Source organism: Xiphias gladius, chromosome 23 (assembly GCF_016859285.1).
Source record: "Xiphias gladius isolate SHS-SW01 ecotype Sanya breed wild chromosome 23, ASM1685928v1, whole genome shotgun sequence".
Taxonomy (NCBI): Eukaryota; Metazoa; Chordata; class Actinopteri; order Istiophoriformes; family Xiphiidae; genus Xiphias; species Xiphias gladius.
The window spans coordinates 15,264,795-15,287,665 of NC_053422.1; the positions used below are offsets into that span (position 1 = coordinate 15,264,795).

At 41.2% G+C, this 22,871-nt stretch overlaps 2 protein-coding genes across 2 annotated transcripts in view; one reads left to right on the forward strand and one right to left on the reverse strand.

Moving 5' to 3' along the window:
• LOC120785038 (dedicator of cytokinesis protein 2-like) overlaps positions 1-22,871 on the forward strand; it is a 97,517-nt gene that overhangs the window by 47,700 nt on the left and 26,946 nt on the right. The window lies entirely within an intron of this gene.
• On the reverse strand, positions 180-21,922 carry LOC120785039. Its single transcript, XM_040119308.1, has 4 exons — positions 21,752-21,922; positions 9,935-11,879; positions 7,268-7,342; positions 180-2,388 (listed from the first exon to the last, which is right to left on the reverse strand). The coding sequence occupies exons 2-4, from the start codon at positions 11,518-11,520 to the stop codon at positions 2,205-2,207; spliced, it is 1,845 nt and encodes a 614-aa protein (XP_039975242.1). The 5' UTR covers positions 11,521-11,879; positions 21,752-21,922; the 3' UTR covers positions 180-2,204.

Genomic DNA, 22,871 nt, shown 5'->3' on the forward strand with positions numbered 1-22,871 from the left:
CAGTATGCTTGACTTTCTGTAAACAGATGGGTAAAGCATCTGCTGTTCAACATGAATTAGTAAAAAAGCCAACTCTCCGTCCACTCATCTGTTATGCGATTTCATTCTGAAAAACAAAGTATCTTGACAACAGCGAGATTTGTTTAAAATACACACTTTTATTGTACATACAAGAGGAAGATCAGGAAGAGAGGGGCATCGTTGGAGATCACACACTGTTATGGGAAAGCTTATAAAAATGCAGGGTTAGGGTATTTTGGATGTAGATTGGTTAATTAGTAAATGTGGTGTCGTCCAGGATTCTAATTGGAGGCAACTTCCCACCCAGAAGCAGCTGAAGTAGTAGCTGAGCATTTGTGTGTGTCTGTGTGTGTTCAAAGTAATGTTGCGGGAGTGTGTTTGAGCAATGCAGGATTTTTACATATTTTTGAATTCTAATTTCTAAAAAAACAGTCATGTCTGCCAATATATAGTTTTTTATAAAATTCCATTTCCACTACTTATTGTTGTATAATTTTACAAAGAAAGTGTTCATTGATTAAAATTTCAATTTTAAATGGGACAGGGGATCTTGACTTTAAAATATACTGACTTTTTTTGCACATTTTGATAAGATGTGTGGACTTGCAGTGTATGTTTTATCATTGATTTTTGTTGCTGTGTTGTAATTTGATGAACCAGTTAGCAGTGGCCTTATGGCCTGAATACTAAGTATATAGCATGGAAATTACCTATGGCTTATTTAATATGAACAAGGTAATGTTTGTTATTGGGGAATAACAAAAAGATTGAATATGTTTTTGTTTTTCTGTTTAATTTACTAGGTAACTTTCACTGTGAAAGTGCAAACAGTCAAAGTTGTTGGGTGCTAAATTACATGAAAGCGGCTTTCCCGTTGTAGCATGTCAATGGAGTCTTCCTCTGCACGATTTGTGCAGTGTTGAATTAAGGAAAACTCCAGACATCAACAGCTAGTTTCAGTGTAATTCGAACAGACTTCGTTGGTACTGTACTGCCTCTGATTTTGCAAATATCAATACATTTATACAACATGAGTACAGGCCAATCACTGACAGTGAACTGATAACTGGTCTACCCCTAATTTGCATTGGTTCACATACGTACTGAATCTGTGTGTGTGTGCGTTTGTGTGCGCTTGTGTGTGTGTTTGTATGGGAATACTTGTTTGTGTCTCTGTGAGTTTACTATATGTGTGTTCCTTGTGCAAGCGTGTTCCTATGTGCACCTATTTGTATTCACTTGTCTGTGTGGAAATCCTTGAAACAAGATTGAGAGTACAGCAAAACACTTCCATTTTGTATGGTAATAAAGGAGAGAATCAATCACTCTGTCAGTCAGTCTTGACAGAATTTTTAATCAGCAGACACTGCCTGTCAGTTTTTGATCAGCTGCCCATCAGGTTGTCTCTTAATGTGTTCTTAATACAATCTCCACTGTGCTCTCTAAACCCTGATATCCATCCAGCGAGCTTTCTCGTTGTTTCCAGAGAGAACATCAGCTAGTTTCTCCGTTTAGCGCTTCGGTTGTTTCAACATTCAAATTTTGGCTGTCAAGCCGTCCAAACACACAGTATTCCAAATTGTTCCAACTCTCCTCCTCATTGCTTTAATTTAGCCAAAACTGTTGTGAAGATTCATTCCCAGCTGTAGATGTGAATCCGTCTTGGCATAAATCTGTTCATACATCTATCCATCTGTCTAGACAGGCAGTCAGCCAAGTTACAAACACTATGTCTGTCTGTTATCCAAAGTGTCAACGTTTCTTCTCTTTTTTACAGAATTGTTATGGGAAAACATATCCTAACCTTCAGTCAAAAATTAATCACAAATTATCCAGTCTGGCTCCCACAGAGTGAAGATCAGAATGATCTCCCTCCCAGACAGATCTGAGAGGAAAGTTCAACAGCTCCCCTGGCTCTCGTTTCCTTCTTTAGTACATTTCCTCTTTTTCAAACTTATCCGTGGTGCATTTTTTCAGAGCTGAGGATGGATTTCCGTGGGAAAAGTGTCATTTACAGGGATGCTGCTTAGAAAAATGCCACCCCCCTGATTTTAATGACACTTAAACACAGTGAACACCGACACGGCCATGACACAGATGCTTTACTCTTTGGGTCCCCCGAAACATAATCCACACCAATATGCACCTCCTTCCCAGAAATGGTGTTGTGATTTTTCCAAAGCTTAAAGCCACCAGAAACACTTCTTGCGGAGTTTCTTGACACGGGCCTTGGTGCTGGGGCAGCTGGAGGATGAAGGGCCTGGTGTGGGCTTCGTCAGAGTGGGTGCAGGCACGTCATACTCTCCCTCCAGGGCCTCCATAACTCCCTGCAAGCGTCCCTCCTGCTGTCGGAAATCATGCTCCACACTGGAGAGGAGAGTGAAAGCGAGAGCAGTTGATAGGAAAAGAGACAGGAACGAGGGGGAGAGAGGCAGCGGGAGCACATTTTAGTGTTTGGGGTTGTGTCAAACCAAGTCAAATTTATTTGTATAGCTCATTTTTCACAAAAGGAGATTAGATATGAGGGGTAGAGAGAGAACAGGAGCAGAGGGATGCAAGGACAAGTGGAGGTCTACTAAGAGGAATAGATTAGAAAAAGAGGGACTAATTGAAAGGTGAGTGAAGGAGTTTTAGTGACATTAAAATGTAGTCACAAAAAGCTGACAGCACTATAAAAAGAGGTTGTACTTATCGGTTAGGGTTAGTTGTTGTGTTCTTAACTCAGATATATGCACCTTCAACGTGCATGAATACATACACACACAAACACACACACACACACACACACACACACACACACTTAATTTCACACAGGCCATATCTCACATCCATAGTATTCTTCTGTGCTTCATGCACCAGTAGATCACAGGCTGGTGAGATGAGAGAAGTGGGAGGGGAATGAAAAAGAGAGCAGGAAAGGAGAGGAAAGAAAAGACAAGGAGAGGAGCATTTGCAAAATGGAGGAACTAACAGAAGGAGTAAGGGGAAGAACTTTTTTTGCTCTTCTGATATGTTCAAAGCAGACCCGATTGGCTTTCCTTTTCTATGCTTTTCTCATTCGCCCTCCCCCCTTGACTCTCTCTTGCTCTCTTTTTCTCACCATCTCTCTGATGTGTCCACGGCTGCGGGTTATAGTATAAGTAGACTCTTGAGTTTCTCTCTTCTTTTGGTAACCGTGTGGTTTTGTGCGTGAGAGAGCGTGTGTGTGTGTGTGTGTGTGTTTGTGTGTCTGTGCCCGTCAATGAGTCCGCTTATATGGGTGGAGCGGCATAGGGCCTGGCGTGTGGAGTTAATGAGCCACATCATGAGGCAAGAAGAGCAGAGACAGCTACCCATCCTCCTGTCCTCCTGTATCCCAATATCCCAACACACACTCATAAACACACACATACTATACCAACACATATGTGCTCTCTATCCAACATGTGCATCTTCCACAGCAAGCCCACGGCTGAGTTAGGGCAAAAGGCAATGTGCAGGGATTTATGAAAGGAGAAAGGGAAAAACTGAATCTCTTCTGGGCGACTGGGGGGTGGATAAATGAAAGAAAGGTGAGCTTTAATGAAACAGGGCAGAGAGGTCACTAGAGAATAAAGGAGGGAAACAAAAAAGACAGAGGGAGTTAACAGAGGAGAGGATGACTGTCACCGGAGACATGGAGAAAGGAGGGCAGAGAGGTCTCTGCTCCCCGAGAAAGAGCACAGGGATGGAGGGAACGGGTGAATAGAGGAGGAAGTAAAAGCTCCGGTGGGTACAGAGGAAGGGAGATGGTTGCCATGAATAAATGATAAAGGAGATTTATTATGACTACACATACACAGATGTTGTTCACATACACACACAAAATATATATAAAATGATAAAGTGGTGCACCTGTCCCACATTCAGTCAATTTACAGTCTGTCTTGTTTCAGAATGAGGAGTTTTCTTTGTCAGTTGTTTCTTTACCAACACACTTTACCAACACGCGTTGACCTCCCACTCTATCAATCCTCTGTAACTACCGCTCTACCTCTCTCTACCCATATCTACCTCGCTCTCACTATTGTTCATGGGATTACGGCACATTGGGAAAAGCTGCCGCTGTTAATTCGTTCTGCAGGCTGTCAGCAGCATCTTTGCGAGTGTGTGCATGACTTTCTGTTCTTGTTTTTTTCTATTGTTATGAGAAACCTTGACTTTTTTTTTTGGTTAAAGTGAGGGTTAAGGTTAGTCACGTAGTGGACAGGGGTAAGGTTTTGCATGTTTGGATGTGTGATAGAAATAACAAATTGATTATTTCTATTCTCTTACAATGCAAGCTCTGGTATATGTATGAGTAGAAGAAAGTGAGAGAATACCTTTAGGTCTTAGGTGTGTATACGTGCCTGCATATGTATCTCTGTGTGTGTCTGAGCTTTTTAAGCTTTGGGAGAAAAGCAGAGGGGCTGTCAAGAGTTCCTCTCCCCCCTGCCTCTCATCGTACGGATTAATTAGGACTGACAATGGCAAAATATCTTCAGGCAGCTAGCCCACATCAAAACCACTATTTTTCGTCACAAATCACTAGGATGGATGTTTCAGTCCCACGTGTAATTCATCCTCTGCTTGTGGGTTTCTTTTCCTATCCACCATCCTCTTTACCCAGAATCCTCTCTGAGGGCTTGATAAATCTGTTACTGTTCAGTCAAACACATAGAGCTGTTGTACTTCTGACTTTTGTGTGTGTTTGTCAAAATAGGCTGCTGATACTGTGGTTTTCCACATATGTAATGTATGTAAAGGAATTCGTACTGATATATGAGAAGAAATATGATTAGGAGTCAGATTCCGCACATCTGTTCAAGCCATATTTGACATAGTGTGAAATATGTTAATTTCTTTGTTTGTCAGTATGTATGAGTGTGAGCATGCGGGTACAGATGTATCTAATAAATACTAATTTCCCTTTTTGCGGGATTAATTAGCATGTGTGTATACGTGATTGTACTTCCATGTGTGCAATAAAAATAAAGGAAAAGGGGAGCATGAGAGAAAATCTGAAACTGAGAAAAGAAATGAGAAGAGGGATTAGAATGATGTGATAAGTAGCATCATACTCTTGAGATCAGGGTAGCATCACACCCAAAAAATATGTGAAACACTCTCATTTCAACGACTTGAGAAATATTATAGTGAGTATAGTATAGTCTTAATTACTGTTCTTAAATATTGTTTTGTGCTAATGGCAGGTTTCTTTACACTGTATGTTCACTCTTAGATTACAGAGTTGGTTTATTTGTAAAGAAAATGATAGTACTTTTTGCTTTGCTTTACTGTAAACATTAATTTCCTCTCGTCCAATTTCTTAGACTGCTAATCTAGATTCAGAGCTTTCAATAGATGGATTTATTTTTGGGAAGCTTTTTTTTCTGCCATCAAATTCATCCAAGTTTTCAGAGTCTGTGCAGAAATGCAGTTCTGCTTAAAAACTGATTTAAATAGTAATGAAATTGTTGCCTATTAATTCTCTGTTGACTAACCGTTTCAGCTGTAGCTAGCTGTAATGCTACAGTATATTCCACTGAATACATTATGTGTGAACACAAGTGTTCAGATTGTGCTTCCCTGTCTTTATCTTTGTTTGTGTGTGCTTTACATGCGTATATGTATGTATATCTATATCTATATCTATATCTATATCTATATCTATATCTATATCTATCTATCTGTATATATATATGTGTGTATGTGTATCTATATACATATATATATATATGTATATGTATGTGTATGTGTATGTATATATACATAAATATGTATATATATATATATGCGTGTGTATATGTATATGTATATGTGTATATATATATATATGTGTGTGTATATGTATATGTATATGTGTATATATATATATATGTGTGTGTATATGTAATTATGTACGTGTATATTATATGTATATAGGTGTATAGGTGTATGAGTATGCTTTCATGGGGTCTTTTCCCCTTGGTGTTCTTTAAGACTTCCTGGGCTAAGGATCCTGCTGTGTTAATTAAGATCAAGGGGTGGAGAGAATGTGATGAGGGGGAAGAGGTTGTTGGAGTTTGATGTGAAGTATCAGAAATGTAGTACAGTTGAAATGTAGAGATGAAACGACAGACGGATGTAAAGTAGAAATACAGGAGGGATGCAGATGTGGGGCTGCTGGGAGGCGAGTGGCTTTAGGAGTTAGGGAGAATACAGGCCCTGTAAAATGTGTTTTTATCCCTTGTGGCCTGCGAGGGAGATTTACATCTGGTTGTAAACAAGTAGCATTAGCTTCAAGCCTAGATTTGGTCTGATTCATGCACACAAAAAGTTTTGGACTAAAAGGAGGTTTTGATGCCAGATTATTCCAGTTACAGCAATTACCTATATCTTCTCTGTTCTGTTTCTGTGTTCTCCATGAAGCTACTGTATATGTGAAAACCCACATTTCCACCTTTTGTGAGCAAGGCAGAGAGAAAGAGCAGTCTTTGAGGTTGGGTGGGAGTGGGGCAGTGATTATAGCTTTGACAATTGAGAGATAGAATGAGGCACAGATGTACAGTGGAAACGAGTTTGATCGAAAGAGATGACAGAAAGAGAGACTTAGCAGGCAGGGGATGCAAAGAAGGAAAGGTTTACATCATGAAAAGTGGGAATAAGAGAAAGATGGAGTGGTGGTGCAGATAAGATTAAACAGCAGTATGTGGTATCTGATTGCGGGGATGCAGCTCTGTAAATTGCAGAAGATCTAAGAATGCAATTACTTATTTAGGTCACACACACAAGGAATGACTGGAACAGGAAAGACACACCATTTAGGTGCTGAATTAATATGCTTGTTTGCACAGAAAGTTCTTTCATGTGTAAATAACTTTCGTGGAGAGAGCATCCTCTTCTAATCTGTAGAATTCATTCCAATATTGATGAGGGGGATCAATCTTAGTCTCGCATTTTTCTTATAATAGGGATATAATCGTATGTGTAGTACAATTATCAGAGTGGGAGAAAAGGTCAGAGACAGCAGGATACCAGGAAGAAAGGGTCATGAAAAATAAACAAAAAAGAAAGATGTGCTGAATACGTGATAAAACCTGGAAAAGGTGAGGAAAAACTATAGAAAATTGAATATTTTCAGGGCCACAAAAGGCTTGGCTTGGTTTTCTAGGAGAAGTTTCAGGTATGTTTAAAACGCTCCAGGCAAGAATGAGTTGTCATTGGTGGGTTATGTAATGAAATAAGCTCATTATTTTGATCAGGTTACCTGTAGATGATGCAGGCTGTCTTTTGGCAGGTGGGGCAGTTGTTTATGTCCTGACCAGTTCTGTATGAGCTGCGACTGTAGAAACAACAGATGTAAAGCATTCACACACACAAAAGGAGTTTAACTGAACAGCTGTGCATGTACATGGTAACTAATTGCACATACAGTTTGTTTTAGTCTTAAAGAAAAACATCCACCCTGATATTTTTATTTAAACAACTCTTAGTGTATTTGGTTTTGCTATTAGCCACCAAAAGCCAAAGTTTTTCTAAATTCAACATAACGCACTGATGAAGTAGAAGAAGAAATGGTAGAAATACCAATTTTGCACTAACAACAAGCTGAGCTTTTCTTGACTGGAAAGAGTCTTGCTCTCTTGACTGCTGTTGTCAGAACTGTTATTGCTCTCTCCACCTACGCGAACTCAATGCAGCAACATCAGCTGTGTTTTCTGGGTGTTGTCAAAGGGCAAAAAATAGTTTGTGGTGTTTAGTGCGTGTGATTATCCAGGACATCATTGGAATAGTCCTCGTGGGTGAAAACATGCCTATTTAGTATTCTAGGCGGGTGGAAACAGTTACTAAGCATTGTTTGCAGCGACTGTCTAGGTAAGTCTAGTTGGCAGCCAACCGTTACATGGCACAAATAATATAAGAAAAGGGTACAGTGAAAGTAATCTTAGAAAAAAAGTTTTGTTAAAAAATGATGTGCATTACAGAAAATATGATCGCACATGAAAACTGTTTTATCAAGTTTGAACAAGACTACAGAGCTAAAGACAGTACAGAAATATTGGAAAACAAAATTGGATTAAAACAAAAAAATCTGACAAGCTCAAGCTGCTGACTTCCATGTAATTAAAAGACTTTATTTTGCCAAGATATTTTGGCTACCCCTGTGCTGAACTGTGTAGATAAGAGAGTAGCTGATTCATGTTGATATAATGGACATTTTAATTACATGGAGAGAGACTGTGTGACTGGCATCATTTTTTCTCCCCTACCAGCCTTTATCAAACACAACAACAGCAAGAGAAGACAAGTATTTGCTTCAGGAGAGAAAAGAAAACAAGGAGCTGAGCACAGCGACAACCCTTTAGCTCAGCCGAGACTTTTATCACAGCAGCCCACTTAGAGTACTTAAATTTCTGTCACAACATCAGATACATGCAGCCCCTCTTACTTTCTGGTTCTCCCTTTCTCTTCAGTCTGCCTTTTGACCCCTTGTACCTTATTTCTCACACATTTAGTATGAGACATTAGCATCATCACAACAAGCACACATACACACATTGTAGGATATGAATACATAATCTTATACAGTCACACACACAAGGCAGGACAACGTGTACACTGAGTTTAGGAGACGCATTGTGCAGCTTTAACATTAATTGCATTCCTCTAAGGTAATCTGATGGGGATTAGTCTGGAGCTAGAGACATCTGTTAACCCTGAACAGAAGGAAGGAGGACAGAGAGAACATGTAGATAGCTTAGAGATGTAGAAACATTATTGTTTTGGAAGAGATGAGATAAGAGGTTAAGGAATGGATTTTAGTTTATTGGGAGGACAAAAGAAAGTGACTGGCACATGTGAGTGAAGGGCTGAAATTTAGAGTGGGCGCAAGAAATATGGTATAAACTACCAGAAAGAGACTACTGACAGTAAAGGTGAAACTGTGAAGAGGAGGAGGATGGGGAGAAGAAGAAGAAGAAAACAAAACAGAGTGACAGCCAACACATGACAGCAGGGGAGAGCAATGAACATGTTGTCGGGGCAGAAAAAGGGGAAAAAATGGTGAGAGGGCAGAGGATTGTAAAAGAGGGGTGAATCACAATATATATATGAACTGAAACTGAAAGATCAGACGAGAGAGAGAGAAAAGGTATCAATTAAGAATGGAAAGAAAAGACAGGTGTGAAGGCAGAGGTGAATAGCTTTGGTTAGAGCCTCAGAGAGAGGGGAGGACATTGATAGAAATAAAGTGATTACGGAAAGCCAACTGACATGTATTTAGACGAGAGAAACAAAGGATATGGGACAGGATAGGAGGATATAAGAATATAAAAATTAGCAGGAGAGAGAAAGAACTGGGGAATTTGCTTTGGTGGGCAGTACGATATCTTTTAGGGATACTGTTACCATAGGGACTACATATCCTATAAGGTATATAAGGTAAAAGGACAAAAGAGATACAAGGATCTACAAGCAATGAGTACAGGATGGCAGGTATCACATATTCCTACAGGACTGGATCACACACACACATGCACACAACACACACTACAGCAATTCTCCACAGGCCTGACATTTAAAATTTATTACACAGCCTTGAAAGCCTGTCGGCATATATTGCCATAAAAACTCAAATATACTCTCTTTTCAATCTCAGGCACTCCCCTGACACCCTCTCCTCTCCCTCCTTTTCTTCTCTTTATCACTCCAGCTCACTCTCTTGCTCTCTTTCACTTGCTCTTGTAAGACCTCTGCCTCTACTTTATCGTTTTTCTCTATCCCGTATCTTCATCTCTCCCTCTTTTCACTCTCTGTCTTGGTTTCTAACCCTCATCCTCCACTTTTTTCTTTTCCTTTTCTTTTTATATTCTTTCATCCTCCTCTCTCTCCTTCTCTCTCCCAATTTTTTCCCTCCCCAACCCCCTTCTCTCACCCTTCACTGAGGGCCTTGCTCTTCTCCAGGTCTTGAATGACGTTGAGAAGCACCTTGATCTTCTCCTGGTTGGACAGTAGGTTCTCCTCCACATTCTGCAACTGCTTCTCCAGCCCGCGTGGTGCATTCCCTATGTGTCCACCCAACAATCCTCCTGGAGCCCCGTTACATTGTGCTTTCATATGAGTCGTACAAGGCAGTGTGTGGTCATCAAAGGATTTGCTCTTCTGTTTTGTGTAGTCCTTGAGTTTGACCCGCACTGAGGATGATTGTTTGGGAATCTTTGTTGCCTCCTGGTTATTTTTGGTTTGCGCTACAGGTGTAGCCGGTTTGGAACGAATGGTTTTAGGAGAGTTTTTTGGTGGGAGAAGTGGGCTGTCAGTAAATTTTGAGTCAATGTTAAGTGAAGGGGCTGGAGTTTTAGAAGCGATACGGGCTTTTGTGTGTTGGTGTGTCTGTTCATCAATGTGCTGGATTTTAGCCATGTCATGTTTGTCTTTGTCAGTTGAATGTGGTTCTGTCAGCTCGACAGTTGGTGTGTGTGCTCGTTGTGTATGTGTGGTAGCTGTGGGCCTGTCAATGTTGTTGAGTATATGTGTGACTGTTGTTTGTGTGGCTGAGTCCTTGTAATGAGTAAAGTCTGCAGAATGTGGCCTTGTCTGTTGCTTTGAATCTTTTGTTTTGTTCTGACTGTGTGATGTGTGGTTGGAATGTGAGCTGTGTGTTTTTGGTATAGTGTGTGACAGCTGCTGTATTTGAGACGTTTTAACTAATGTATTTGGGGAGCTGTTTGTTGTGTTTGTGTTTATGGTGTAAGACTGAGAGTCAAGAGCAGAGTCTTTTCTTGACTGGTCAGGGGCCACAGACGGTTCCCTTGGCGGATTAGGTAAAGTCTGGCTTGCTGTAATTTGATTGACAGCCCTCCTGCGACATGCGCCTGTGCATGGTGTAATCTGTGATCGTCTCCTCCCACAAGTCCCACAGAGGCGAGGCGGGGAAGATGTAATCATTCGACAGGGCCGAAGTGGGGTGGCCTGCGTGGTTGTACAGACACTCCCCGTCTTTAACACTGAACGATGGACCTCCCCACGCAGTGACTGCACTCTCCTCCTCTCATGGGTCGACTCCTTACCTTCTGTGGCCTCAGTGCAAACCCCTCCCACCACATCAGATGTTACTACACTGCCATTTGTATACCGAGCTCTCCTTTTACCTCTTGTGTCCTTGGGGTTTGTGCGAATACTTTTAATCTGGCAGTAAACTCCACTTCCTGACCCTTGTGACCCCATGTCGTCCTGTGTCAAGCTGTTGATCTCGTTCTGAGATGTCTCCTTGGACACCGGCAGACTGTTGCTGTCACTTCTGATAACTCCCCCTGTCTCTGCTGTTGTTGTTTTGTCTGTTGCCACGGTAAGCGGGCGATGTGTGTTGGTTGGGTGGCTTCCGTGTCGTTTGACGGAGGGGAGAATCCGCAGTCCGGGAGACGTCTGCACCCCGACACTGCACAGTGGGCCCCATCGCCCCCCAGCCAGAGGAACTCCCAGTGCCGGCACTGGATTGGTTGGGTCAGCCACCCTCCTGCCCATACTCCTCCTCTGCAGGTTGGCTCAGCCCCCAGAGGAGCTGAACGGAATAGAGGCGAGCGATGACATCAGCCAACGTCAGCAGGATCGTATCCCGTGAAAAGCAGGAATGTTTCCAGCTTTTGTTTACCCAAATGAATTTGCGTGTTTGCGTGGCTGTGTGAGATAGTTTGTATGTTGAAAGTGGAGACAGGAATCCAATATCCAGTAAGGGTATAAACTCTCAGTGTCCTTCCATTAATGACCTCCTTATTAGTTTGGCTACTTCTGATCGGACATCACTGTTAAGGCTTTTCTCAGTCTCAGACCAATTGCCTGTAGATGATGGGTCAGATGGATTTTCCGGGCATTGCTGGTTTGCTCTGGTGAGAGAGGGAGGAAAAAGAGAGAAGCAATGAATAAGTGGAATGACAGAAGAATAAGGAGGGAGACAGGTAATAAATGGTCAGATTGGCGAGAAGACGCAGACATTAGGCACGTAAAGCACCACATAAAAGCATCACCCTCGACTGAAAGCACACACTGACCAGATCGATAGAACTCTATCAACCTCTTATTAGACCAGCAGGTGGGTTTGGAGTGACAGAGGCAATCTCATCAAGTTGTTTCCCTTGAAAGAATTGAAAAGACTAGAGATATCTTAAGGGAAAAGCATATGTCTCTATAAAGTTGCAAGTTGCAAACGCTCCTCAGAGCTTTTGTCAATAAATCTTGTAAATTTAGGACTGCAGTCTGTCATTATGTGATGACACTGTGTGTGTGTCATCACAGTGTTCGAATGATGTTATGTTTGCCTACCACAGCAGTATGCACACCGATGATGCATCATGCCCTGACATCTTTCATGGAAGCAGTTTGGAAATCTGTTTAAAAAGTTCAGCATAATATTAAGCTCTGCATCACTGATCCTGCCCATCTGTCTGTTTTTTTCAGTGAGATAGACAGGCATCTTGCCTAAACTCAGTGTTATATCTTTACTTTAAAAAAAAAAAAGGCAACAAACTTAATTTTAATACATAACTAGGTTATGTTAAAGCCTTATCTGGTTTTGTATTAATACGCTTAGTCTCAATTTTTGGTTTATTTGGGAGGGGAGCTAAATTAATGATGTGTGTGTGTATTTTGACACTGCGATTAGCCGATAAAATTGGGTTAAGATAACATTATATACATTTTTTTCCCTATGAAGAAATTGGGCCATTGCAGCAGCAAATGTTGGCAGGGTGCATCAAAGAAAGAAAAGGCACAGATAAGAAAGTAAATGGAGGTTATTTAAACATATGCAATTTATATAGTATTAAACAGGATGAAAAAGTGGCTGGAGCCACATTTGTCAGGTTAAAAGTCTTCTCATTTATGCTAATGAATCATTTTATCACACACATTTAGCTACTTAGGGTAATAGATGGTGCTTTGGTATATAATCCTGTGCATTTTTTGTGCGACTTCAAAGTGTCATGTTGTAGATTCAGGTCAACAAATTTTTTTCTGTCCACCAACGAAACCACCACCTGAATAAGACCACTGACCTCTGTGACCCATCATTGCCACTCAGGAAGCAAGTACGCTGTTGATTTCTGAATATTGTTTTTTTCCAACAGATGTCTGTTTAGGCAGATGACAAAAGGTCTGGTCACATAAGACATTTTGTGCAATAAATGAGGCTAGTCCAAGGTGTCTGACTGAAGTCTTCTTTATGTTTATATCATTAATTTTTTTTCCTCCTATCTCCATAACAGTGTTGTCTTTTCATTACAGTAATTGTGTGATGTTAAACCAGCTGGCACGCACGCACACACACACACACACACACACACACACACACACACACACACAGACACACACAGACACACACAAACACACACACACACACACACACACACACACACACACACACACACACACACACACACACTCACACACTCACACACACACACACACACACACACACACTCACACAAACACACACACACTCACACAGAGAGAAAGGAAAAGAGCTTATTTCATGCCAGCTGGTGCAACATCACAGCACAGATGCTTGCTGTATATGGTCAAGGCTGTGACTCTGCAATATTTTTCAAAATAAATGAAATATGGCTTTGTTCACCTATTAGTCTAAGAACCTATGAGATTACTAATAAAAAGTTTTTGTTAGGAAGCTTGTCTCAAAGACACAGGCAAACATCAGGTTTAAGCTTTCCAGTGTTTCTGGAAATGTGCCTCTCAGCAGTGGCCCTGTACTAGTTAAAACACGTTCTCATCCCTGGACAGACACTAACTTAGCCCGTCTCTGATGAGCCTGACCGCTGCTCTAATAGTTCATATGTATTCAGGATCAGGTTCATGCGCACATTTACTCATACCAATAATGTGTGACCTATATCGACTCATTTTGAAGCCAGATGTCGCATGCTGCTTTAGCCATTTTATTCTCTTTTCCCACACAGCAAGTGTAATTAATATTGTCAGACTCTTTGGAATTTCAGTTTTCATTTAAGATCATAAAATATTAAAACTGAATGAATACAGTTTATTATGCTGGTGGTCCTGCCCATGGGCCACCGCATAGGATTGGGAGCAGTTCAAATTTAGACTGTTTTCAGTCTGCATCCCTCTTTTATGAAACTTTCTACATGTTAGCTAAGACAGTATCACACAGTACTGTGCAGTTAGTACACATGACGAAGTTCCTGGTAAAATAGCATGGCTCTAGAGCATCAATGGCAGAGAGTGGAGCTTTGAAAAGTCTCTGATTCATTCTTGTTTTTTCCAGCTGAGAAACACTGCACAGCTCAGGCACATTCTGTCTCAAGCAGAGATGGAAATGTTAACCATGCTTTTATACCATCCCGCCTTGACTATTGAAACTTTCTTTTCACCTGCCTTAGCAAAACATCCCTTGATCGTTTACAAGTTGTCCAAAATGCTGCTGCTAAGCTGTTGACAAGGTCCTCCAAACTTTCTCATGTTACACCAATTCTATTTACTCTTCCCTGGCTTCTGATTTAATTCAGAATCCAATTCAAAGTTCTTGTGATCACCTATAGAGCCCTACATGGTCAGGCTCCTGCCTACATTAGAGATTTACAGCAGCCCTATGTTGCAGGTAGGGCTCTACAGTCTTCTGATCAGGGTTTGCTGGTTATTCCTAGGACGAGGCTTAAAACTAAAGGAAACTGCGCTTTTGAGGTTGTGGCTCCTAAACTTTGGAACTCTCTCCCATGGGTTTTGAGATCTGTGGATACTGTCGACACCTTCAAAAGGAAGCTCAAGACCTACTTATTTAGGCTTGCCTTTGTGTAATTTCTCTATTCACTCTTTTTTTATTAATATGCTTTATGTTTGTATTTATGTTTTTTTTTTGTTTTTATGTCCTTTGTGAAGCACTTTGTGACATTTCTTCTCTTGAAAGGTGCTATATAAATAAAGTACTTACTTACTTACTTAAATCAAAAAATTTCTGCTTCAGTGACATATTGCCGCTATTCATATAAATATCTTGACAGTGAGTTTGGCTCAAGGACAGCTGCCTAGCCTGGGAGCTAGCAGGGGGTCACACGTAATTGACAGCCCAGACTGTTTATGATTGGTTACCATGGTTACTGTGGTAGCCATTGTCTTGGAGTGGACCACAGAGGTCTTGCGCCAGGGTTCTTTCTTTTTCTGTCTTTTTCGTTTGTGCATATTGTATCTTCTGTGTGCGAGCACAGGTGTGTGTTTGTGTGTGAAATCTATTTGCGAAGCAGGCCACTAGATGGATGAGAAAAAGACTGAGATGTCTTGTTTGCAAAAAGAAATTGTAGGTGATGATAATTTTCCTCAGAGAAACAGAGAGAAAGGGAAAGCGAGTACAAAAGAGAAGGCCAGTGTTTGTTTGCAGCAGAGAGAGAGTAAGGACTGCAGATGTCTGTGCATATGTACAAGTGTGTGTGTTTGAGTGTGTATATCGGTTGCCAAGCAGTTTGCCTTGGGATTCAGATTAAGTCAATTGAATGTAATTTCACTGCAGCTCATCTCCAAGCATTTATCTTTCTACCAGCAGCCACCGCTGAGCACCTGCTGCAACAAACTTACTCTCTCTCTTTATCTCTCTCTCTCTCACTCTCTCTCTCTCTCTCTCTCTCCTTTCTGTCACCACCTATTTATGTGTCTGTTAATGTGCTTGTATGTGCGTGGACCTACCATTTCAAGTATCACCTCACCCCTGACCTGCAGGCTGTCAAGCAGAAAGTAACATCCTCAGAAATCAGTTTTTCTGGTTCACACGCCTGTATTTCTCTGTCTTTCTACCCCTCTTTAGCGCTCTCTCTCTCTCTCACTGAATTTATTTTCGTCGCCCTTGTCTTTCATCGTTACCTGTGTTTGTTGTTGCACTTTTCCTACTCACCACCCCCTTTTCCATCTCTGTCATGCTGACTTTGATTTGCTGTGTGTTTCTCTCTCCCCTCCCTCTTCCTTTATATTTAATCTTAGTCTCTCACCCATATCACACCTCTGGCTTTGCAAAATGAACAGGGAGGAGAAGGGGAGGTAACGCTGTTGGCTGGGGGATGAATGAGGAGGTGGTGGAAGAGGAGACCAGGGGAGTAGGCAGCACAGGGAGGTGCAGAAGGGATAAGAGGGAGGGAACAGATGAAGGAGAAGGATCACGGACAAGATGAAAGTGATGCGTTAGCGTGTGTGTGTGTGTGTGTGTGTGTCTGTGTGTGTGTGTGTGTGTGTGTTTGTCAGATAAAGGGATGTAAAGGCCCATTTTCCTAAGCTGGAATCTCCAAAAGTTTCTGATAGAGTTTGTTACAGAATACAGAGAGAAGACCGGTAGAAAAAGATGCGTAAGGAGAGAGGCATTAAAAGAGAGAAATAAAAAGATATGGGAAACTGAACACACTGTTTGCCAGTAATTAATATGCACTCCAAGTGTGCCTGAGCATCTGTCACTACACACGTAGCCTTTAAACACTACAGGAAGTGTCCTGACAGGGCGCAGCTTTTTATGAAAGTTGTGTATACATGCAATGACTTTAATTTACCAGTCCGTGGGTTTGGCCTGTTCAAGAATTGTCTACACACAGACACAGGCAGATTAAGGAAGGCCTTGTGTGTCTGCGTGTGTGTGTTTCTACATAAACTGTATGTTCGAATGAGTGCGCACCCTTGCCTTTGCAATGGTAGCAGAGCACTGGATGCTCCAGCGAATCAAAACCCGTTGTTTCGAGGTGAGCCTCATTTTTCAACTGCCGATTGACGGGCCCTGTGTGTGTGTATTTTAGGGAGCTTGAGACTCACTTTACTGCTTTGTAATCACAATGCTTCTCTCACTCACTTTCCCTCGCCCACTCACCCCCAAAATGGAACAAAAGCAGCCCTTTATTGGCCCTTTGAGACAGGACACTCACTGCATTTTGGGTAGTGTAGTCAGATTTTTTTTTTCCCTCTGTTGTCTTTGTCTCAAAGCATAAAAGAAAACTTTTGTATTTTAGGATTTTTTTTTTATATCATGGCAAACTTTATGGTTTAATACTACTAAGCGTTTGATTGAAACTGTCGATTTCATTCAAATGCTTATTTCTGTCAGGGACACTTATGTCAAAGAATTTACATTTATTACAACAATTGTACTCGGCAGGAAAAAGTCTCAGCTCTTGAGGCTGCTCTCCAAATCAGTTGGAATAAGTATGCAAGAGTTCTTGTAATGTTCCACAAAAATACATATTTTATATTTCCATATATATGAATCATTGAAATCAGACATAATTTCCTAGTTTTGTGCCAGATTTGGTAGCAGTAGCAAATATTACTAGTTCGGTCTTTTCTGCTATTAAATTATTATTGTATGTCTGCAGCTGTCCAATAATTGCATGCTGCATTGCAGATATACAGTATGTATACAGTCTATATCAGTTTTTCTTTTGTTTCCATAATTAGTCACTGGTTTCATTTTATTCTTAGCTGTCATTGTGTAACATTTGTTCCTGCATTACAGGCAGAAATAAGAATCCAGTAATGAACATCAAAACAACCAGGAAACCTGCTCAGCTGGTTCTGCAGCCTGTTTTGTTGTGCATTTTAATTGGGTGCAACTGTATTTTTCGGGGACTGCACTTTAATCAGCATTTCAACTGAAGAGTCATAAGCCACAGAGGCTAATAAAGCCAAGCATTTTAGGCCAGCCCAGCATAATTCAAGTTAAATTCTCACTGAAGCATCGTTTGGGGCAGATTGTGTGCCTCACTGATGATAAGAAACTCAGGTGGCTCTTCAAGGCAGCTGGTGTGAATGGTGGAAATTGTTGCTGTCCAAGAAACTTGCGACATGAGAACTTAATGTAGCGTTCCTACACACTCTCACATGCCAAAGGTTTTATGAGAAACTGAATGATAGAAAATGACTGTGCTCTGGGGCACATTTACTACTGCATGTTCATGATAAATTAACATTCCAGTCTGGCACAGCATCTTTGTTGTACCTGTTGTATGAGAATTTAATTTTGCTCCGAACATGAGGCTTCATGTGTTAATTTCCGGGAGCTCACTGTGATGAAGCCAGTGAATAGTTAAATTCGTAATTCGAAGACCCTCAAAAATATACTTTTTGAGCCAACGCTGTCCAGTCCTTGCCCCTGGACAAACTCCTCTGAATCTATGTACTTTTCTGTCTGTGTGTGTATGTGTGTCTGTGTGTGGGTGTGGGTGTGGGTACGGGTGCATGTGCATGTGCAATTTTAGAATCAGTGATGCATAAATTAGACTAAAGCAGAAAATGTATTTTGCCTGAGATTACCTAATTCTTCATTAGACTAGTGAGGGAACTAGCCTGGACATGTCAGCCTTTTCTCTGAGGAACCCCTTAGATAATGATGTATTAATTTAAAATAACTTTAATGGGCTTGAGTCTTTTCAGTTGTCCTTTGCATGCATGAGCATTGTCAATAGACATTAAAAGTAATTCCTGCAAGTTTATCTTTTAAGGAATTTCATTCAATGATCATTGACCGTTTTAGAGGACATTTCAGAATAAAATTAGACATACATGTTAATTTACACTTCAGCAAGTGTGAATTAAGTCATTGAAGACTTGTCTTAACTTCTCTGAGGGCCATGTCCAGCAGCCCTGATCAAAAGGCATGATGGCAGAAACTGCAGAAACCAAAATCCACCTAATAAAAATAGTTTTTCTTAAAAGTTTGAATCCTTTTTAGCCCCTTCAACTTGTTTATGAGGAGACAAATAGGACATAACTCAAAGTGATGTCCCATTCTTGTCAGAAGGCCCTCAGAGAAAAAAAAAAATTCTGTTTGGTTTTATGGTATAAGCTTATTTACAACCAGTTAGGTACCTGTAACAAGGAAAGGGGTGAAATATGGACAGAGTTTATTATTGACAAATCAATATGCCAGCCTAATTCATTTGTTTTGTTGTTGGCTAGAGGAATGTGTGTTTGTTGAGCACCAGAGCAGAGAAAGCAATGAAAAACTGAATATTTATGAGATATTTGCCACCAAATATTTGATAATCAGTGATAAATATGTTGAAGTGGAAAATTAGATCCTGTAAACCAACAGAGGAAAACTAAGTGTCTAAGTTAAAAGAGGCTCTGCTGAGACACGACCACACGACCACACGACCACACACACACACACACAAACACACACACACACGCACGCACGCACACACACACACACACACACACACACACACACACACACACACACACACACACACTCACACACAAACATCTTATCAGTGGGGCTAATAGTGTGATATGGTCTGCATACCCTCCCCCTCCGTCTTCTAGCCTTTTCTTCCAGTCACCCCATCTTTTTATCCCTCCTTTACACCTGTCCCTGTCTTCTGATTACTCCCTCCTCTCTCTGTCCTCTTCTATCATCTCATCTTTCTCTTCTCTGCTATATCACTCATTCTGTCCACACGTCCCATCCAATCTTTCCATCATTAACCCACAATCTAGCTCCCCTCCTCTCATCTCTCCATCCTTTTGCCCCCACTGCCCTCTCTCCCTCTCCCTCATCCATCTTCCTGCCCTTCGACTTTCTAGTCCTTTTCTCCTTCCCCACATTTCATCTATTTCTCATCACTTGTTCACAGTGTGTCTGGTTAGCAGAGCAGCTAAAGTGTCAGTGACACCCACACACACGAGCACACACAAATGCCTGTGCAAGTACGCACACATTTCTTTTGACTTTGCCTCCTGTCTTCCTGTCAATCTCCGTTAACCTTTATTTCTCTTTCTCTTCATCATCTGTCCCTCTCTAGAGAAAAGGGATGTAAAAAAGTCAATGCAGTATAATGCCATAACCTATTGATTAGGTTTCCCTAGTCCGTAATTTCTATTATACTCCTTCAAATATTTTCTTTCTGTGCTCCAGTTGTTTCCAATATGTGCACTGTTATCTGTTTTGGTTTTGGTTAAAACAAATTAAAAACCCATTCTTTCATTTGCATTCATTTGCAGAAAATTGAAGGAGTTACATTGCTGCAAGCATACAATGGGGTCCAGAAGTCTGACACCACCTTCCAAAAATGGGAAAGTAATCTCAGACTTTTGGACCCCACTGTACGTTGGCTATGCGTCATTTTTTCATCCAAGGATGAAGACAGAAACGCACCTAACAAAATCCTTGTGCATCACAAATAACCACATTACCACAACAAGCTCCTTATGCATGCAAGCATTATGACATTTTTTAAAAATAATTTATTCAACAAATGTGTTTCCATTGCTGGAGTTCCAATATTTATCAAAGTTTTTTATATTTTTCAAGCAATGTAGTTCTTTGTCATTTAAACAATCATTTATAAAGTCTTCAAATGGAAAAGCAGTGGAGTGACACTCTAAACTCAAATGAACAGAGATTGAAATGTGACAAATGAAGGAAAAAAAGACTAGGACTGCTTCCCCTCTCAGTCTTTGACTTCTGTCCGTGCCCATGAAAGACTAGTATAACAAACACACACACACACACACACACACACACACACACACACACACACACACACACACATATGCATTTTAAATCATGCTCTTAACTGAGTGATGAGGTCATATAAATGTTAAGTGCACAGGTCACATATATCCACACTGTCTCAGCTGTAGATCCCTGCACACACATTTGCTTGTTCTCTCTCTCTCTCTCTCTCTCACACACACACACACACGCACAAACTCACACACACACACGCACACACACACACACACACACACACACACACACACACATTCACAAACAAACGCACACACACACATTCACAAACAAACGCACACACACACACACACACACACACACTCACAAACACACTCACACATACGCAGATGCACAAGGGCAACATTAGTGTATAAGAGAAGGGTTATTGCAATATAATCCCATATTAAAGCTACACTAGCTGTTCTGATGATTGGTTCAGAGGCTTTTAATAGCAATCGGGCAACAGACACCCACACAGACACACACAGGAACACACACACACACACACACACACACACACACATAAATAGACAAGCATTTGGAATCCATGTTAAAAGCAAAAGTTGCAATTAATGTGGCAAGATAAAACACAAAATAAGCACAACACACATATGCATACTGTACACAAATGTGCATAGACATATTCATCATCACATCCTTCCATGGTGGATAGGATTACTCACCTGCCACACACGCAGATACCTACAATATATCCACAATTGGTTTTGATGCTGTGGTCACATTACTTTAAACAAAAATACACAGAAGGACAGTTGCTATACAGTAAACAGCCTTTCTGAAGTAGAGATGTACACGCTTATGTCAAAGCTGCTGAGTCTGTAGGGAACAAGACGTCCAACCAAAGCCAGATACAGGGTTTTTGTTATGTTCAGTTTAGTTTTTTTTCTTTTCTTTTTTTGTTAGTTTGGGTGGTCCAGAGGGTTGAACTCTGGATTTTGTACATTTGTCCAGTTGGCTGTACAGTGCCTGCTTCCATACAATCACTATTACCTCTGTACAAAATTCTGGCCAGTGTCTTCAATCTTGAATGAGCTGCTTTGAAAAATAAAGTACTAGCCATGAGCTATCAGACTGGAAACATTCCTCAGAGGGTCATAATAGAGCATCTTTACGAGGAGGAAACATTGCAGGCTTTAATGCTGTCAGCCACATACAGACACTTACTGTACACACACTAAATAATCTTTTAATCTTAATCAACTGTATTTCATTGCTTTCTCAGTCACTTACCTTTTCTTATCCTCCTCTTTGGTCCGCATTCTTCTCCTCTCCCTTGATCTTGGTGTCTCTCTCTCGTCTCTGATAGTCCTTTAGTCCTCAGTAGCGCTCTCTTCCGACTCTTTACCTTTCTCTATCTCTCTCTCCTTCTCATTCTGTTGCTGCTGATCCTCGCATGCTCGCGGAGTCCAGTGATCCTCTCTCTCTCTCTCTCTCTCTCCCCCCCCCCCCTTTCTCCCTCTCTCTGTCTCTCTCTCTCTCTCTCTCTCCCTCTCTCTCTCTCTCTCTCTCTCTGTGTGGTGTTTGTGTGTGTGTGTGTGTGTGTATACCCCTCTCTCTTCTCTCTCTCTGTCTTTCCCTGATCTATCTCTGTTTCTCTATTTCTGTACCCACTGCAGTTCTCACTCTCACCCCTTCTTTTGCACTCACCTTATATCTCAAATACCGTCAGTCTTTTATTAATCCCTCCGCCATCTCCCTCTTTCACTCTCTGTCTGTTTCCCTATTTCTGTCTCTTTATTGGTGGCTAATCCAGTGCCATGCCCTGATTTTTATGTCTTTGTATGAGTGTGTCTGTGTGTGTGCACGCCTGCATTGACCCTGGCATGGTGGTTAGACCCCGTGAAACTTTGGCAGCACAAAAGTGGCTGCTCCCGGGACTCGAGCCAGGACAAAAACACACACATACACACTCGCACACACAGAAACACACACCCTTGCTTCTATCAGTCACTTTATTTATATCTTTGCTTTTCTGTGTAAGTCTACTATTGCCTCACTCTCTCTCTCCTTCTCTGTCTTGTTCTATCGCTTTCTCTCCCTGGTAGCTTCACCTCACTTTCCCCTTTGAGCTGTTTTGTTGCTGTCCTCCTTCTTTTTTGGCCCACTTTAGCCTCCTCACACCATTCTTTCCTCCTCTTTTATCTTCATCTTTCAAACTTACCTCATCCTCCCTGTTTGGCTGTCCCACCACCCACCTTCCCTCTATCTCATTCTCTTTCTTTCTGCTCCCATTCATACCCGCTGACAAGGATGCTGCTTTCTTTCAGGAGGCAAACGAGACAAAAAGGAGATAAATTGAAGAGAAAGTGAGATTGTATGCCATATGACATCAGGTTCTAATTATGCCTAA

Bases quoted from the DNA above. Each gene is read 5' to 3' on its own strand.
- LOC120785039 (XM_040119308.1), bottom strand. From the start codon at position 11,520: ATGGGCAGGAGGGTGGCTGACCCAACCAATCCAGTGCCGGCACTGGGA. The intron at 7,343-9,934 runs GTGAGAGAAGGG...TTGTTTCTACAG, and splicing joins AGCAAGGCCCTCAGTGAAGG to TCGCAGCTCATACAGAACTG. The intron at 2,389-7,267 runs GTAACCTGATCA...TCTCCTCTCCAG, and splicing joins ACAGCCTGCATCATCTACAG to TGTGGAGCATGATTTCCGAC.